The 17,564-nt window shown below is 38.4% G+C and overlaps 1 protein-coding gene across 7 annotated transcripts in view; it reads left to right on the forward strand.

Annotated features, from left to right (window-relative positions):
* The window catches only part of EPHA6 (EPH receptor A6), a 444,142-nt gene that overhangs the window by 321,224 nt on the left and 105,354 nt on the right, over positions 1 to 17,564 (forward strand). For 3 of the 7 annotated variants that reach the window (XM_027698393.1, XM_027698390.1, XM_027698396.1), the window contains 4 exons: positions 2,828 to 2,875; positions 3,303 to 3,465; positions 11,648 to 11,756; positions 15,838 to 15,908. In XM_027698393.1, coding sequence (XP_027554194.1) covers positions 2,828 to 2,875; positions 3,303 to 3,465; positions 11,648 to 11,756; positions 15,838 to 15,908 — 391 coding nt within the window. The remainder of the gene's footprint in view (positions 1 to 2,827; positions 2,876 to 3,302; positions 3,466 to 11,647; positions 11,757 to 15,837; positions 15,909 to 17,564) is intronic. The other 4 variants (XM_027698394.1, XM_027698392.1, XM_027698397.1 and 1 more) reach the window with 2 other exon arrangements.

A 17,564-nucleotide genomic window follows, 5' to 3' on the forward strand; every position in this document is an offset into this window, starting at 1 on the left:
TGCACATCTTGTCCTTGTCAAGAGAATAGAATAATGGCATAGCATCCACTCTTTGGAGAATTGTCTCATGTATGAATCCAGTCCAAAAAGTCTGAATTCTTTGTGCAAAACATTCCAGCCTTATGAAGTCTCCAGCTATGAATCATTTTGTCTTAAATATGCTCCTCAGGGACGCACTCCTGAAACTTGTTCTTCTCAAACACCCCAAGGTGACGGGTTCTCTTCTTGCTGTTTCACATGGAATACCAAATCCTACCCCCTTTCCCATATGATAGCACTATTACTTTGAAGGTTGTGTACTCCTAGACATTGTTTTTCTGTGGGATGGATGGCATAAGAGGTTGCAGAAAGGAGAAAGGGCATGAAGAAGGGACCCTTCAGGGCCCAGGGAGGTGGTGAGGGAGAAACAAGCCAGACAACCCTCAGAGGTAACTAAAATACCTTCCACCGTCCAGAAGGGACAGGCAGAGGTGGCTGCCCCTCAGGAGGTTGCTGTTAGTCACAGAGGGACCCATTTTGTTGATTCAATGTTACCATCATGCTCTTGTCACACTAATTGCCTTTTACTAACAACAAATAATGAAGACTGTCTGTCCACACCCCTGATTACAGAGCCCCTGTATCCCAAATGCTATGTTTTACACAAGCAGTAATTAGCCTGTAATAACATATAACAGATATAGCTCAGATTGGTTTTTTTCAGAAGTCATTCCCAGCTCTTTGCTGCCACTGGCCTTGTTCTAACAGACTTCAAGGAGAAAATCTTGTCCTTGTATTTTGGGGAATCTCCACCAATTTTTTGACAAAATTTCCATTTCCGTCCTTCTCTGAAGGACCCTTTGTCTTTTTACACTTCCATGAAATTTTTTCTGCGATCTCTCCAGTAGGTCAGAAAAAACAGTACATTGTTAAATGCTTAGAACTTGGTTTCAGGCATTAAGATGGTCTGGAGGGGGGGAAAAAGCAACTATTACACTGTACAGTGAAATCCCGTAGCCACTGGTCTGTTCTGTAGCTTACAGAGTCTAACTAAAAATTTCCAGAGCGTTCCCGAGTGTGAAGTCTCTGCACATCTGTGGGCCGTGACAGGCCATTTTTTTTGTCTAATTCTTAGATTAACTTTGAGCTGGTAGATAACTCCTCTCAAAAGACTTAGTCTCTTTGGGCAGAATGTGCACACTATGGTCAGCAGCCTCATTACTAAATAAACTCAAACCTTGTGTTCTCCAAGTTTGCATCCCCTTGCCAAGTTCCACGTTAAGTTATATGTCCCCTCTATACGTGGAAGTCCCCGGAAGTTGCACATATAACAAGGCTGTAGAATAGAAATTAGTTATTCATGACACACTGAATGTTCGTGAAATGTCCATGAATTAGTACGGAAATTCCTCTCTATTTCCTTACAAAGCTGAGTATTAACCTATTATACCTTTTTTTTGCTCAGATAGGTGATATTTTTCAAGTTGAAGTAAGCTTAATCACACACAAAAAAAATCTATCACTCTAACAAGTAGGCTTTCTGTCAGAAGAAATTTTCTGAAATGCTTAAAAAAAGTATGTCTAAAATCCACTAATTTTTTCAAAGTGAAGTTATAACATTTCAAGTAATTGGGAGAAATCTGATAATCAAAGAAATAGTTAATTATAGTTAATATTATCTTAATTATAGTCTCTATCCATAAGATTACATGTACACTGTACCTTACTATTTCAATTTAAATACATGCTTCTCACAGTTTCAAAATTTGGTAAGAGCCTGTAGAACAAATCAATGCTTCCTCTTACTATAGTTTTTCAAATTATTTCCACTGCTTGAAGTGAACATTGAATGCAATTATTTTATATATTGGTCATTGTTGCCTTCCTTCTGCTCCTTCACTTAACAGAATCATTAAGTTGTTTTTGTGTGTTTGTTTTTTTTATCTGGTTTTCCCAGCCATCTCCCTGTAGGCCTAGTGGGGGAATAGGGATATACCTGCTGCCCTGTGCTAATGTGACTTTCTTACACAACTGAAGTTAACTCAGCATGTTTTATATAGAACTGTTTGTTTTATATAAAAGGTTTGTATGTGAATGTTTCTCACAAGAGGTTAAGAGTCCAACAGAATCCAACTGTAATCTATTCTTCTCCTGGTTATATCTCTTCTGTGAACCAGATTGTTTCCTTCTTAGTGGGTTGGAATTACCCTTTGAATAACTTATACATACTCTAATACTCCTGCATGGTATAATAAATGTATATGGTGCCCTATGGGTGTGACAGTTGGATTGTTAAGCATATGCCAAGGACATTTCTGCTCATTTGTCAGTTTGGAGACAAATCCTGCTCCACTGAAGTAAAGCTGGCCTTAAGGCAGCACATAAAATATTACAGTTACTGATTTATCAAGTGACAGTATCTAATGACAGGGAACAAATGTTCTCCTTCCAAGTCAGTCAGTCTTCCCTCGTATAAGAACATCGTCGGCGACCTGTGTAGCAAAGCAGCTCTTAGTTTTTGCCCAGCAATCGATGTGGCTGGTCTCTGTACTGCAGCAGCTGGTCTGCACTGGTAATTCCCAAGGATCTCTCCACACCATAATTCTCAGTGATCTCTGTGAGAGTCAGGAATTCCCAGCAGCTGCCCAGGATCAGCTGCTAGGAGATTAACGGGGGACTTCGGAGAGAGTGTTCCTCCTTATAGAGCTTGAAAGTGAATTTCATGTCCAACTACGCTACAGCTACCTGGAAAGAGAAATTTAGTCCAGCAGCAGTGAAGCAGTTGAGTTGTGCTAGAACTTTACAGGCTTTAAAGGAAAAGTTAATTTTTATTTTCTTTTACCCACAGGTCTACCCACGGATAGCGCCGGCATTTTGGCACTACCTGCGGGTAGAAGTGAGTAGCGGGTATTTGAATACTCCCACGTCTTTACTTCACAGCTTACTAGTATTTCCTGACCTCCTAGTTTTGTCCATTGTGCAGAAATAATTAGCTGCCATTCTAGTTGCCATTTTTTCTGTGAATGTAGTCTTGTACTAATTCCATATTGGTTTGACTACGGTGTAATTACTAACCCAAGTCACAAAGATGTGTCAATATGCAAGATTAAAGAAAAAAAACTGCTGAAATGTGAAAGTCAAGGCCATATCACACATTATGACTATAGCACAGAATCAAAGTACAGAAATCCATACCTGCACCTCCTTTTATAGACACATTTTACACTCATGAGAAGAATATGGAGCTTCAGTTCTGTTATGTCATTTTTGCAAAGTTTGTTCAACTCAACTTGATATCATTTCTTCCCTCTTTTGTCCCTCAGGAGCATGAGCAGCTCAGCTATTCCTCCACAAGGTCCAAGGCTCCAAGTGTTATCATCACAGGTCTCAAGCCAGCCACCAAGTATATATTTCATATCAGAGTCAGGACGGCAGCAGGATACAGCGGCTATAGCCAGAAGTTTGAATTTGAAACTGGAGATGAAAGTAAGTTTCACTGAAGGGAAAAAAAAATAAATACAATAGAAGTAGCATCTAATTCTAAAACAGTGAGACATTGGGAGTTTGAATGGCTGAACCCACACCGTTTGCTTATCACAAAATGACCACTGCTGTGTGACAAAAAACAAGTGGGCCTCAGACTCACACTTCTGGATTTATAAGAAAAAACCAGAAATTTTAGCCCAATGCTGCAGCTGAAGGAATGTTCTCTTCCATAAAATTTCCTTATGGGTCCCTTCAACCTGAGATATTCTAGGATTCTGGGATCATTTCTTTCCTTATAGCTGGCCTTCCTTTCGACATCTAGAAATACCCTTAGGCTTTCCTAAATCCAGAAGCCTCATGCAAGCTCCCACAACAGTGATGGACTCTTTCCTCTGCAGTTTTTAGTGCTCTCAGACTCTACAAATAAAAAAAATGAAAATTTTTATATGCATTTCCATCAACCAGTGATTTGCCAGTAAGAAGCAAGAAGCCTACATATTCCTTCAGAATGTGCAAAAAGGCTTGATGTGTGATGTTCATGCGCTGGACAATTTTATATTTAAGTCATTTATTGTCCTCCCTATTCAAAGAAACCTAAAGCTAGGTGTTTACATGTATTTGAGGTAAAATTAGTGTAGTAGATACAACACTAAAGCACTCATTAATTAAATTACTTTAATTAACCAATTATGTCTACCATGTTTTTCATTAGTGTTTCGGAATTCAAGTAGCTTAAGCTAAAATACAGACTCAAAACTAAATAAGTGTTTCCAAGAGCACCCAGGGATTAGTGTTCCAATTTCACTTCTTCTTAACTTCTGTTTCAAAAATCAATCTGGGATAGATTTCCAAGTGCTTAATACCTAATTGGACTTCTCAAAATTTTCTGGGTACTTAAGCCAATTGGTTTGAAAAGGAGTTGAGCACTTGTGTTCTTTCAAGAATTTCAGTAGATCTTGTCTGTATCCCCTGTCGCAGCAAATACCTGGTGTTGGGCACCCAGGGATATAATTCATAAAAAAATTAAACGATATTTAAACTTCTATGAGTCTAGTGTTTGTGAAAATGTCATTTGCCCATCTGAATCTGGAAGACTGTGGTCCCATTGTCATTTCTCTCCTTGGTACTGCTGATAGAAATATCTCCTGGGAGTGGGAATCCACTCACTCCATCCCGGCCCCATCTCTCCTTCTCAGTTCACTAGTGCAACTGGCTCTTGGGCTCAGCTGAAAGTTTTCTGATTTTTTAATATACATTCTTCTCAATTATTTTGAAAGATACCAAATAATATTAGACCAAGGCAGACTACTGCAGCTCCCCCAATCTCTACCAGTTAGGAACAAGTTACTTGGTTAAAATTAGAAACGAGTTACTTTTGCAATTAATTTTCGTGGACTTTCAGTTAGCCAGATTTTAATTAATTTAAAGCTAAGATTTTCATGAAAAGACTGGGAAAAATAGAATCTTTTAAAAGTCTGTGTTGTTGACAGAAAATTTATCAACCAACAATCTCATAAAAAAATCATTCTCAATTGGCATTAGCTTGTAACATCCTTCAGCTCTTTGCTAATTGTACATGTTACAGAAGAGAAGAATTCCAGGACCACTTGCAGGTAAACATCCAAGGTTATTCCATTTACCCTGTTTGAATATTGACAAAAATTGTTGATATATAATGAGAAAGAGAGCAATTCAAAATGAGCATTTAAGAAAACTTAAAATTAACAGACTAGTTATAAAAAATTATTGGCTCATCAGCTGTGAGATGTGTATATCAATGCCCTAAAACATTCTGTCCTTGGCAGGACAATGCTGTCATGCCTTCTCCCATTTACTGAGTGAAACACTCTCTGTGTCAGTTCAGTTATATAGGATAGAATTAGATACATCATTACTGGGAAAACTAAGACATTTTGGTGTGATTATTAATGGTGATGCATGAGGGAGAAAGAAGACCAACTCTGCAGCAGTAATGACAAAAGTTAGTTAATAATGCTGATGTGGTTTTTTGGGGAAACACCCTGGCTTATTGACCCCCAGGCTGAGACAGCCATTGCTTGGGGAGTGTGTTGTTGTTGAACTCTTCTCCTTGATGCAAAGACAAATAGATGAAGCTTTCCAAAGAGTAAAATTTGTACTTTCTTTGTGATGGAGTTACCTAGAATAGTCAGAAAAATTCTCTTCAAGGAAGCAGGGGTGCATGAGTGGATGCTGTCAGGCATTTCTTCCCCTGTTTAAAGCTAAGAGGCTGCTGGGATATGTAATACCTTTACAGAGCAGAGTAACTACTGCTTTTGACCATTTTATTAGTCCCTCTGCTTCAGCACCTTATGGGCAAAACACTTGTAGCAAAGATGGCAGGGTTTATTACACTCCAGACACACACAGGTACCACTGCTGTGGCTGTAAATTGAGGTATAATCTCACTTTATTGGAAGTACCAAATATCTGAATCACCACAAAAAAGCTCTGGTCCTTCCTAACAGAGAAGAAAATGCATTCTGAGAATAAAACCCCATTTGTCCTAGGGCAAATATGCTTTTATCTGTAACTGTAGCCCTCTCTATTTTTTTTCACTCTCTCTTCTAACTCACTCTTTATGGAAGACTTTTTTTGTTGTTGTTGTTGGTTTTGTTGGATTTTTTTTTTAAATGAATGGTTCAAAGCTTTTTTTTTTTCTTTTCTAGAGAGGTGATTTTTACTGTAGTACCTCAGTGCCTAGAGGAATTTGTAAAATATTGAATAATTTACAGCTGTTAGGCAGTGCAATGTTTTCATGCTGTAGCTCTCCTGTGCAGGGCTTTTTCTAAAAACCAAGGGTATTTTCCATGTCAGCCTTTCCATCACTGGGAGAAAATAATCTGAAAGCAAAATGGTTGGCTTGTTCCAGAAGGGACCTAAGGGACAAACTAGCATTTATGTAATGTGGACTAGTGCTTGGGCTGAACAGAGTGATAACTGTAAACACAGGATGATATTTAATCCAAAAGCAAGGTAGACTTCCATATGCTTTAAGTCAGCCATATTAACAATAAAAAAGAAACATTTCAGAAATGTTATGAGAATACCTGATTAGGTATTTTATAAAATTGAAGACAATGAAAAAACAATTGGCCTGAAACCCTGATCTTGATGAAACTTTAACTTCCTTACCATAAGCACAGATGGTGACTTTCTTTTATTTCCAGATTCCCACATCCAAAAAATCTACCTTTAACTTTTCAAGCTCAAAACATGCTGTTTTGGATTTGCCATTGGATTTGATTGAGACCCTTGAGCTCCATTCTTTCCAGAACTCCAAAGATCAGGAGAAAGGTCCAGAATCATTGATTCCAGTAGAGGTCCAATACTGGTTTAAGCAGATGCTTTGATTCATGACTTGACAGAGAAGCCATCCCTAGGATTTTTAGAAATACATTGCATTACCAATGAAAAATGGAGATTATGCTTTTTCTTTTTAGAATGCTTGATGTTTTGACAGTAGTAAATTGAATTTCTTGTTGAAACAAATCAGATGGCACATATGTCATATTTAGAAACTATCTTGTTGGTTCTCTCTCCATGTCTGCTTAGTCCTACTGTTCAATATCAGTCAGCACTGGATACCAAAGGATGTCTCATTTTAATCTTGAAGTATTTCCTTACTGTGTTTTATATTTTCAGCTATTCTTCACATTTGGGTTTGGTCTATATGATTGCTCTACTGTACGTATCCAGAAGCCCCAGAGACCTCACTTTTCCTCTGCATTTCCTAAACAAGAGAGACATCCTTGTTCAGATCTCAAACTGCTTGCACAGGCTCTCCATTAATCCACTGGTCAGGAAGTGAATGCTGGGGGAAACACTTGAAAGAAAGCTTTTCAAGTGAACATATACCAAAAAGTTTTACATCCTTATGCTAGTGGCAGCACTGTCTTTTCATCCTAAACATCCTTTTTAAGATCACTTTCCCTTTGCCTTCTCCCTTTCCCACACTCCCCCTTTGACTGGAGCCCATCAGCTCATTGTAAATGTAAAGGTTACCCTAATGAGACTCTGTGTTTTACTTATCTGTTGTTCTTAAGCACTGTTGTTTACAATGCCTTGTAGAGCCATCTGACAGCCAGTTCCTGTCTATTAGAGCTCCACTTCTCACCGTCCACACTTATCTATCTTACAGCTGCTCACTATTATCTGTCTAGCTGTCTTTCTTGTCACTTTTTTATCTTTAAGTCTGCTGGAAGGTCTGCTGCCTGATAGATGTCAAGTTGAAATAACTAAAGGATGTAGCTAAGAGACAGGAGTGAGCTGTCTTTTATACCAAATACACAAACTTTTAAAATATTGTGGAGAAATTTGCTCAAAGAAAAGAGAGAGCAGAGCTGAAAGATTCTCTCTGTCACCCTCTTGTACCATGACTAAAACGTCTGCACCATTTCTTCCAGTCTGCCCAGTGAGGAAATGGAGAAGCTTTAGGATATTTCCCTTCAGCCCAGTGAGGAGGGAAAGTGCAGCTCCTCCTCCACACGTTCGGATGAAGAACCCAGAGAGGAGCTGAGACAGGGTATGGATGTCAAGAGTATCTTGTAGGCGTAGAACTGACACCAGGCTGGATGCAGGAGGGATATCTGGGCATGGTGTCAAGCAAGGAAGCTGGAACCATGCAATTAGACACTTTAAATGTCATTTCAGGCATATAACCCGAGTTGAGCATGAGGATTAAGGGAAGTGAAGAGTTTATCTGGATGATAATGTATTATATACATGCTGCAGTTTTAAAATGAAGTCATCACATTAGTTGCAGGTACAATATGTTTGAAGTGTTTTGACACCCAAACGTTACAGAATACTATTGAATCATCTGCTGGAATAATAACAAATTCTCTCTTTTCCTTGTCTTAGGCTACTCATTTTTAAAGTACGTTTTCCATCAAAATGAACTTATTGGCTTATGCATTCCTGTTGCACCAGTGCTTCCTCACCCCCTTGTCTATCAACTTCAACAAATGGAGTATGGCCACATACAGGGTACAGCCACATTCATCCCTGTGCTCACAGAGCTACTAATCATCCAGCACTGGATGGATCTGGGTGGTGCAGAGTTGGCAGATATGAGACTGTGCACTGGACAGCACAGAGACAACAAAATATTGATTTTAGCTGTATGAGTGCTGACAGTGTTGTCTAAAAATGAGATTCTGGGGAAAAAATGCTGTGTGCTTCTGTGATTAAATGCAGCAGTCTAATATGTACACACAAAGGGATGAAATAAGGTTGCAGGAACTTGCTTGACTTTGCAACCTATCATAATTGTTTTTTAAACTGGGTTTTTCTGTCTTGAATAATCAAACTAGTTCTGAGGAGAAACAGAGGGTCATATACCAATACGCACAGGAAAAATAAGGAAGAAAAATCAGGAAATTACAAAAAAGATTCAAGAACATGCAGACCAGAAGCAATTAAAACTCTTAGTCTTTTCAACTTGAACTTTACCTTAAGAGAAGGCTGGAGAAATGAGAAAAAAACAGAGAGATTGAGAGACACGTTGAATTTAATCTAGAATGGAAAAATGCTGTAAGAAAAAAAAGTGTTGAGCGTCCCTGATTACTGTCTTCTCACTGCCTAAATATTGTTTTATGGAACCTTTTACCTGTATGTGATAAGTCTGTGTATGTGCATACACATATGCTTGTATGTGTGGTGTTCACTGCACTGTGCCTTTATTGATTTTATTGAAGGATCATTTCAAGTAAAAATAAGTATTTCCATCATTTTACCTTACCTGCCTCTGTCAGTTTTTAAGAAATCCACATTTTCCAATTTTACTTGTCTGTCATTTGACTTTTTTATCTGACAAGTAAATTAAGGTCATCTGGAAGTTTCAGGCTTGAAAACTCCTTATAGTGATTTGGCTACTTGAGAAAAAGAAATCCTAATGTATTGGACTCTGACATCTCTGCCAACACAGTAAAATACAAACCGGAGAAACAGAATGGTCACTTTTTAAATAAATGCAGTCTCAGCTAAAACTCATGCTGCTTAGAGGTGGAAAGAACTTAAGCCAGGTTAGAATTTCTCCCCTTCATTACTGTGACTTTGGTTCCTGATAGAAAATATATGTTATTAAATGGATAGATTGGATTCTGTTTTAGCTAGAACTCCAGGAAATAGCGTCTCCATCCAGGAGAAATGATCCAGGGCACAGCTTTCTCCATCTCCATAGCTGCAGGGTGCTTCTTCGGACCACAGAGTCAGTCCCTACATTTGCACCAAGAAAGGTCCTGTGCTGTTGCCTTGGCAATGAATGTCTGTTGAAGGAAACCACAGCTCATTTATCTGAGCTCATGGTTTGCTTTTCCCCTGCTGAATTCACTATTTTTTCACTCATCTTTCTCCTATTAAAAAAAAGAAAGCTACAGGCTGTTCCTTCACTTCCATTGCAGAGATGGGCAAGAAAGACTCCTCTGAAACCTTCTCCACTCACAGCTTCCAACCATGCCTGGCTGTAACAATCTTTGCAACATTTAGCACAACTCCCACTAGTCTGAAAATATTCAGCTTTTTATTTGGAGAGCCTGTTATTATTTGCCTTGTTACTTGTGTGGCATGATATTTGTTATGTTGTATTTTTCCAACTAAATCTGACCCTGTGGAACATAACGCAGCACAGAGCTAGAATTCATCCACTCCCATAGCATCACTAGATATAATTTTGGAGATTAGCTATTCAGTGAGTATTTGCTACATCATTTATTGGAAAATGTGTATATTTAACTTGTCTACAGAAAGCTTATGACCACAGATACTGAGCGCCTTGTAATTTACTGCCTGTGCATGATTCCATAAAATTATATGGAGAGAAACCTAATGGCAGAAATTTAACAAGTTGCTTTTTTTCCAAAAATTTTACATGAACTACTGTTGTTTTCATTTGCTTTACTACTATTACAAAGCCAGTTTACACTGCTAGTTTCTAAACCCACACAAATATTATTTAGAAGCCAAATGTTTTTCTTGGAAACAGCATTTTATGGGGCTTTGGATGCAATGTGGGCATAGTATTGAGCTTCATCAACTGCAAAGGGAGAGAATTTAGCCTGCTGAGATTTCTAGGCAGCAGCCCAGGTGATCTCCCTAAGCTTTAATGAGCTGGTGCCAAAAGAAAGCTGAAGATTCTGCTTATTGAACAGTTTGCAAGTTGAAAATATCAAAGTTGCTTTCCTGACAAATGTAAAAATTCTTTTCTTTTCTTTTTTACTACTCTTGTCAGAGGTCATTGAATAGAATTATTTATTCTCCTTTCAAAACAATGTTTTATTTCCCATGGAAATAGAAAGGAAGAATTGGGTAAATGTCATGTGGTGAAAATGTTCAAGTGTAACTGAGTTTAACAAATAAAACTCTGAAGTCACAAGGCAGGAGACAGAGAAAAAAACAAGCCTAATTCTTTTTCTGCCCATGTAGTACTTGGACAGTGAGGACCAATCTCACTGTAAGTAGGTGCTTTGTCAATGTAAAAATTTAATATTATACACAATAAATTAATAAAAAGAGCAAGTGTCTGGAGACCAGATAATTTCAGGTGATCTTTTTTAACTCCTAAACATCCTACAAAAAGCAGAGAGAAAAACACGACACATAAGAAAAAGAATTTTTTTTTTCAGCTACAATGTTGACAATCCCCAAAGTATATTACTGTAAAACATGTATTTTGTGTCAATAAAAATAAACACCAGACATGCTGAAGTGTCTGTGAAGCTCCACATTTTTCTTTTTCTGCTTTGCTTCCTCCTGAAGCTTGTTTAGTATCTCTTACACACACAGCTCTGCTGATGACTTCATGGGCCAGGTGGATGGAGAGAAGTTCTGAATTAGATGCAGGATTAAGATAAATAAAGCTAAAGACGAAAATGCAGTTTTGTGTCCAAAATCCTGTCATATTCAAACTTAAGTAAACTACAAGTTTCTGATAACGACAACTCCTCATTTTAAAAGCCTGTAAACACCTTCTCCCCTTCCTTCTGCTTGGGACATGGATTATGGTTTCTCACTTGACAGACACATTCCCATCTGATGACCTTGCTAAACAAGGGGAAACTATTACAAACGATTTGCAACGTTGGACCACTGAAATGTTTTCACCCATCCTTCAAAACGCCGGGTGATGGAGCATTAACCTCTTTTCTTTGTGCTTCTCTTTCAGCTTCTGATATGGCTGCGGAGCAGGGGCAGATCCTTGTCATTGCCACTGCTGCTGTTGGTGGATTCACTCTTCTGGTCATCCTCACTTTGTTCTTCCTGATCACTGGGAGGTAATTAAAGCTACAGTGTTCTCATTCAGGCAGGGTTGGAACCATCTAAAACTAAGAATTTAAGAATAATAGTTAAATCATTAAACCACATTTTCAGTCCTGAAATAAAGATTAAACATAGTGGGGTGAATGCCTTCTTTGAGTCGTACTCACAGCTCTCTTGTGAGTGTTGTTTTCCATAAAGACTCAGTTTTGGCAGATAAGCAATTATGTGAAATTAGGAAATAGCTTGGATATTTTAAGAATAAGTTTCTGGACTTCTTGCCTCCAGAGTGAAAATTTAAGAATACATTGTACCTGCTGCACCCTCAAGGCTCTGATATTACAAAAAAAAAAAAAAGAAAGAAAAAATTTCCTACAGTATATTTTACAAAATCTCATAACCATAAATTGCAAAGCTTTAGAGGGTGCAACCCTAGGATTTTTGGTGTCTTGGGATTGGCAATGTAGCTTGCTAAATACACTTGAATGGACCATTTTTTATTACTTTCACTGTATTAAATTTGTAGGAAAAGTCATACAAAATTATGCACCTATTTTATATGCACATTTCTGCATGTCTTAAGATAAAAAGCAGGAATTATATTATGAAATTAAGCTAAGGAAAACTATACTCTGAAACACTAGAATGATTCTTCTGCTTGTGATATCACTGCAAACAGAAAACAGTTTCCTAAAGGTCCTGTTTTATTGCTTTCTGACTTTTTTTTTTTTTAAGATTGAAGATATCCCATTTAAATCTGTGTTGCAGCAGTACTGCTGCACTGGCAGGGGAATTCACCAGTCTGGACAATGTGGGTTTTTTTATAACCAGCCAATTCTTGTGCTTACAATTCTTTCAATGCAGTCCTCTTTGTCCACCTTTCTTCAGTCGATGTGTTGATTAGGATCAAATAATGACATTATGCAAATTGGATGAGGAGGCATTTTGGTCTGAGTGGCCAGATGTCATGTTGAATTGCACAGTGAAAGTTTTGAGGGAACTCACAAATTCTAATAGGACATGCTAAAAAAGACGTGTAGGTAGGAACACCAGTCCTTGCTGGATCTCAGATTTCCACAGGCACAACTCCTTCTAGGGTGCCTTTTTTCCTTTTTCACTGAGCCTTGGGTGTTTCCTGTGTGATTTCAGGAGTTCACCTGCTTCCACCTGGAAGCAGAACAAAATTGAAAAGGACAAGGACATTATGACCCCATCTCCTCTGTGAGACCTTGGAGTTTGTGTGGGCTCTGACCCCTCTCTACTCTTCTCCCCTTTCCCTTCTTTAGACACACAAAAAACGATGCTGGAAGAGCCTCCATGTGACTAGGATTCTCCATGGAGTTTCCTTCTTACCTTGCTTGGGGACAGAAAAAATCCAGAGTTAGGATAGGATTCTGCACTCCCACTGTCCTGGTTTAGGGCCTGTGTTTACACTGCCAGAAAAGATGTTACACTTAAATCTTCTGAATGTGATAATGATCATCAGAGACAGGGCTGATATTAATGGACTGTGTGGCACTTTTAGATTTGTAATTATGTTTCTGTTTTGTTGGTATAGCATTACCTCTAACTTGAAAAGAAAGTGAAGTTCTATCAGTGTAGGCCAGAGGTTTTATTTGCAATACCTCAGCAACCACAGTCGCTGCCATTATGTGAATTAATGTTCTTTCTGCTAAATAATAAAACCAATTAAGTCTAACTTTCTGTTGAACTTGATGAGAGCAGTTAACCTTGGAACATACTGTGACCTTAAATAATCTTAGAAGCTAAGTAAATATTCCTGCCATTACTACAGAAGCTGACAAACATCAAGGTCTTTCAGAAGAGAGAGGAATTATTTAGACAAACTTCCGGAGAAAATAATTGTGTGGAATCCTTATGTGAAATCCTGAAGCATAACTCAAACACTTCCTTTAGAAAAAAACCTCACTAAACTCAGGAATGAAAAATAAAATATGGAAATGTGTTTCTTTTGGTTTATTCCTCCTGTTTGCTGGCGTTAAGGATATCAGTGATTCTCTTAGCTTTCTAATGCCTTACTCAAAGGGACCATTTCAATTATGTAAGATACAAATTCATTTTGAAGTGCTGCTTAAATGCAGTGATAAGAGCGTATTCCACAGAAGACAGAGCAAGAAAATTTTGAATAAATACTCAATTTACTCTAGGACTGGAGGCAAATTTCAGCATGAAAAATGCGACTGGTACCCTACAGATGTGCTCTGCTCCAGTGTTTAGAATTAACAATTTGATGAGCTGTCGAGTCTCGGGGCTGCTGATGAGTCTATTCATAGTGGAGAGGCTGGGTTAAATGAGCACCTGGCTCTGCACTTTGCTGAGTGATTATCCACCCAGAGCAAGCAGGAAGCACAACTGTCAGCCCTAGATAGAAAAATGAAAGCAGCAGAGACTTGGAGGCACAGGACAGGGGGTCTTGGCTTAATTCCAGGAAATGTGATGTTAAAGCTCAGTATGATTTAGTCTTATCATTACAGAAATTATTCCTCTCCAATTGTTCTGTAGCCAACTCAAACAGAGAATGGGGAGACTCCTCTGCTGGTGATTAATCACTGGCCACTGGAGTCACGCTTTGGGGCCATGTGCATACTTGGGAGGACTGGGTAGGGTTAAAGTCTTGTCTGTTTGACTGTTCCCTTGGGCAGACACTTGAAGTATAAGTAGTGTTACTGTATATTTAGTAAATGTAGTATATTTAGTGTTCCTGGCACTTGGCACCCTACAGAGCAGTTGTTCAGGTCCTAAAAATGGCTCTGCCATCCTTAGTGGTCACAGCGACTGGTTTCCAATCTCTAGGCTTGCATAGAATCTGAGAATCCACTGATTTGCATTTCCCTCCACAAGGGTACAGAATTTTCTGCCCATTCATCATCACCTGTGTAGCAGTGAATGAATTTGTGAGTGTTCCTACTGTGTTTCAGCAGTTTAAACAAACTATTGAGTTGAGGTGGGGGTGTTCACCTATTTCTCATATCGACATTGTTTGCGTGGATATACTGCCTTTAATAAACATTTATTTAATTTTATAAGGCTGGTGATGTACATAGAGAGGACAGTCATTTTTTTCCAAGCTGGTTTTGGAACTGTATGTCTGTACCCCAAATAACATGTCCACGAGCACTGCTGTTCTCCACTGGGTTCAGTGCCTCAACAACCTTTAGACCAAAAGGTTTCCCTCTAAATAATGATTCTTAGACTGTTCACTGAGTGAGAGCGAGCTTTAAGACCAAGATCAAACATTTTGTTTTTTTCTTGACTGAGACAGTTGCTGCTACAATGTGACCCTCTAAATCAACATTAACAGGTTGGCAGCATTCAGGCTGGGGGAGATTTCATTACCAGGAACCCAAAAACTTGCCATGTGGCAGTTTTCTCCAACATATACCTTTGCATTGTCAGATATGGTTGCTGACAATTCACGAACTTCCACTGAGTTTTGGGTTGTTTGCCAAGGATTTGCAATTTTAAAGCAATCATAGAGGCACATACTAAAACCTCGTAGTCCCATAGTAGGCTGTGTGTTGTTTATCCTGTATGATATTTGCTATTTTAGAAGAAATTATAAATCAGTGCCTGGCTCAGACTGCACAGGGCCACTCAGCAAAAAGAAAGAAAAAAAGTGATCCTGATGTGAAAAAAATATTTCTTTTTTCGTGAAATGTGGTGAAGTCATTATTATTCAATTAGGAAGAAAATGTGAGCTTTTTTCACCCACTGTATATGAAAGTTAATAGGATAAGGTTTAACTACCAACGACTTACATATGCAAACAGGAATGCAGGGAAGTGATAATTTATTAAAATATCAGAATTCTTTGAAGGAGTCAAACTTGAAATAAAGTTTTGAATGAAATTTAAACTCAAGTAGTCATTTTCATGCTAATAATTCAACTCTGATCTATTTTTCTTTGTATGTAATCTATTTGTAGTTCTTCATATTCCCCTCTTTAGATTCATAGCTAAATATGTATTCCAAATGCAAAGATTCTGGCTTTTATAAAAAGGCAGATAAAACTTAATGTACATTTATTTTATCCATGGCAAGTATTTTATTTAAAACCTCACTTGTTTTTCTTGAAAGATGCCAGTGGTACATAAAGGCCAAAATGAAATCTGAGGAGAAAAGAAGGGCTCATTTGCAAAATGGACATTGTAAGTAGTTCAACACTGTGTTACATAATATCTATATCACATTTTAAATGAAGAATGTTCATTGTTTCCTGGACAGCTTTTTCCCCTGGTATTTCAATCTGGTCATTTTAGTAGTTCCTTACTGTCTGCATCATCAAAGGTGGGGGGATATGTCCTCTGGAACAATTTCACTAAATTCACTCTACTTATTATAGGGTTTTTTTCTATTCAATTATTAATATTTAATCAGTTTTTCGTGTATATTTCTGTCTCAGTTGTTCTTGACATTAAATTTCTGCCTCAAAGTTCCTCTCTTGGTGACTATGTGACTTATTTGTATCTAGTTCTCTTTGGATTTACGGGTCTACACTTCCAGCGACCCAAGAAATAAGAAGTGGAATGGGTTGTCTTCCCTCATGTTCCTGCTCACTGATCAGTACAGTGAAAGAAAATCCTGCCAATCTCTCACAGGCAGTACATTAGTTTATATAGTTTAGTTTAGCTACCTAGTTTAAATTGGTTGCCTTATTGGTTTGGTTTTTTATTCCAAGGGTATTATACAAAGGGTATAAAATTTTATTTTTTCATCATTTTGATAACACCCCTGGAAATACTGTGATCAACACAGAAGTTAAGTCACCAGAAGTAAAATCTTTTTACAGGTGACACCACTATATCTAGCCAAGTGCCTCTTTCTGTCAAGGAAAAGGGCACATTTCCCCATAAAGTATACTTCCTAGAAATATTTGTTTGTCATTTGTTTCCAAGCATGGTCAGAAACGAAAGAGGACAAAAGCCTTCCAGCAGGAGAGTTTGATTTACGCCTCCAAGTCTGTGACTGAATTTAAAAGAAAACCTCACTCAGTGTCTTTCAGGCCGAGGTAAATGGTACCTGTATTTCATGTTGACACAAAGCTTCATCTCAGAGGCTTCTCACTCATTTGCAGTTATCTCAGCATTACACTTGAGGGGGCAAATCTCTATGTGCTCCATAGAACCAAGGATAAAGCGGAATTATTGTGATTTACCCCAGCAGCCAAGACTGTACTGCCAACAATATTCCCTCCTTTACACTAAACAGCACCTGCATAAATACATCCTCCATGCAGCAACCTTTGCCTGGCTGCTGGCTGCCTATGGATTTGGGATCCAGGATCTTTACTTGAAACAACACGTGGGACTGTGCAGTCGCTCCCAGGACCACTCCCAGACTGGCTGAAGCTCATCAGATAATGAACTGCTTTAGACTCAGCTATTAAGTGATAAGAGGAATGGCTGAGAAATGCTGAATTTATTTTAAAGGGATTCTCTGGACCCAGCTGCAGTAGCCTCTTTTTATCCCGATAAGTTGATGCATTATTTACATCAACTTCTCTTAATGGATTGAAAGTTTTCCAGAACTTAATCATCACATGGCAGCAGCCTGAAAAGGATTTCCATCCAGAGAGTCCAAGAGAAACAACGATAAGTTCTTGAACACACGATACTCAGGAACACAAGGGATATTAGGCATACCAGAAAATGATGGCTTGCCCAAGCCTTCCAAAGCCACCTGGCACCATCCCACTGTTGCCACAGCCATCTCCAAGGAAACAGACAGGAATTATGGAAGCCTTGGAAATGGATATTTTTGTTCTCATCTTGCACCTGGCCCTCTGGTTGTTCCAGCTGACCGGA

The sequence above is a fragment of the Neopelma chrysocephalum genome, unplaced genomic scaffold, assembly GCF_003984885.1.
Source record: "Neopelma chrysocephalum unplaced genomic scaffold, ASM398488v2 Primary Assembly neopelma1_126, whole genome shotgun sequence".
NCBI lineage: Eukaryota > Metazoa > Chordata > Aves > Passeriformes > Pipridae > Neopelma > Neopelma chrysocephalum.